The 1926-nt window shown below is 42.0% G+C and overlaps 1 protein-coding gene across 1 annotated transcript; it reads left to right on the top strand.

Moving 5' to 3' along the window:
- Positions 1 to 361: 361 nt before the first annotated feature.
- Positions 362 to 1394, top strand: LOC108605956. The gene is made up of 2 exons (XM_017995776.1): positions 362 to 501; positions 569 to 1394. The coding sequence occupies exon 2, from the start codon at positions 637 to 639 to the stop codon at positions 1237 to 1239; it is 603 nt and encodes a 200-aa protein (XP_017851265.1). The 5' UTR covers positions 362 to 501; positions 569 to 636; the 3' UTR covers positions 1240 to 1394.
- The last annotated feature ends 532 nt before the right edge of the window (positions 1395 to 1926 follow it).

Below are 1926 nucleotides of genomic sequence, written 5' to 3'. Positions count from 1 at the left end.
GCTAAAAGTAATTAAAATAAAATTTAGCCATAAAAAGTTGCCTACCATATATTTAAAATATCTTTAGCTGCTACAAATAATTAATGCAAAACTTTGTTTCATTATTTAAATTTAGAAAAAAATGCTTAGCTAGCAGCAAATATTTTTAGCTGATAAAAATATTTTTTACACAATTTTTTTTAGCCATTTATAAATGCTAAGAAATTTAGCTGACAACGTTTCGGCGGCTTGAAGAATTTTTCGAGTTGAAAATTTGTGGCATCAAAATAGGCCTGAAGCCCATTGTCAGTAGTTGGAGAGAGCTCTCGTTAGGGCTCACAGTTGGGCCTCAGAAACAAAACTGTTTGTGCCTGCGTACAACCAAAAATAAATATCTCGGAAAATAAATTTTCAAAAATTTTATTTTTCTCATAAAAAAATTATTTCGGCTTTATAATTGTGCTAAACCAAAATTAAAGAAAAAAGTATTTTGAAAGCGCGTTGAACCGCAAAGGTTTGCAGGTGAGTGGCAACAACTGCCCATTGGGCCAATTGCTTAGCCCAAATGCTAATCGGGAGCGGCTTGCAGGCAAATGATGAGCAAAAGTTGTTGAGGGGCTTGCAGTAGGACTTAGTAGCTTGAGCTAGAGCAGCAACATGGGTAAGAAGGGTGGCAAGAAGGGCAAGGGAAAGAAGAAGAAGAAGACAACCATATTGGCACCACTGGCGGCAGCGCCCGTAGAATGCCCGCCATGCCCGGAGCCGCCGAAGATGATCCAGCCGCTGGATCCGTGCCCCGAATCCACCGGACCACACGACGTGCTGCGCGCCCAGCCCAATCATTACCCCGCCCTCCTGCGCATACCCGAGACGATGGCTGTGGTTGGGTCCGAGAACGGCTGCTATGATAGCATCTGCAAGCTGCTGCGCGCCGGATTTCGCTGTGCGGAGCGCGTCTTTGTGATGGCGCCATGGGGCAACTATGTGGTGTTCCGATTCCATAACAACAACGACTTTATCTACTTCCTCTATGACGGCTGCACATGCGATGTGAATCGCTTTCGTTATCTGGATCTCAGCTGCGGCACTGCTGGCTTCCTGTTCTTCACCAACATGCATGACGTCATCAGCTACATCATACAATCGCGCAAGACCCGCCTCTATCTCGAGAATCTCAACAAGATTGCCATCGATCAAATAGTCGAGGAATACGGCGCTGTCACCTACACCCAAAAGGCCAAGTGCATGCGCTTCTCATAGACAGCAGCAGCAGCCACAGTCAGTGGCTAACTTGGCCAACAACAAGCAGGTGAAGACGCGCCCTTGGACCTGCAGTTCAAACTAACCTGTTAGCGCTATGGCTTAGAAACCGTTTAAGGCAAATAAAAATTACTCTAAAGTAGGCTCAAATCAAATGCAGTTTATTTATTTTAATTGTCCATGCAGTCAACTTTTATATAGCTGATATTTGATTTGTTTAAATTTAATATTTTGTACATTTTGAATTTAGCAGCAGCGCCTACTTACAGCCCATCGTTCATATATAAGCATAATATATATATAAATAAAAAAATTAGAGTAGGCTGAAGTCAACTAAATCTAAAATCATTTTCACAATTTGAAAATGTTTAAATTTTGGTAACTAGTAATTCTTTAGAATTTAGCAGCATAGCCAACTCACATGTATTTTTACAATTGCAATTAGTATATTGATTTTTATTAAACATATACATAGCATACGTAGCGTATATAACGCTCTTGATGACACTGGACTTAGTGCCCGTTGATTCGCCATCGTAGCGTTTACCTTTCGATATTTGCCTCGCCAGTTCCTTCTTGGGATGTGGCGTTAGGTCCGGGACGCGTGTTTTCCTCCTCGTCCTCATCTAATTGCTCACCATCTGTCTCATCTGATTGCTCACCAACTGCCTCATCATCAGTTTCCAA

Source organism: Drosophila busckii, chromosome X (genome assembly GCF_011750605.1).
Source record: "Drosophila busckii strain San Diego stock center, stock number 13000-0081.31 chromosome X, ASM1175060v1, whole genome shotgun sequence".
In the NCBI taxonomy this organism is placed as follows: domain Eukaryota; kingdom Metazoa; phylum Arthropoda; class Insecta; order Diptera; family Drosophilidae; genus Drosophila; species Drosophila busckii.
Note: the sequence above shows the minus strand (reverse complement) of the source record. Positions and strands in the feature narration are given on the sequence as shown.

Excerpts from the sequence above, each read along its gene's own strand:
- LOC108605956 (XM_017995776.1), top strand. The coding sequence starts at position 637 with ATGGGTAAGAAGGGTGGCAAGAAGGGCAAGGGAAAGAAGAAGAAGAAG.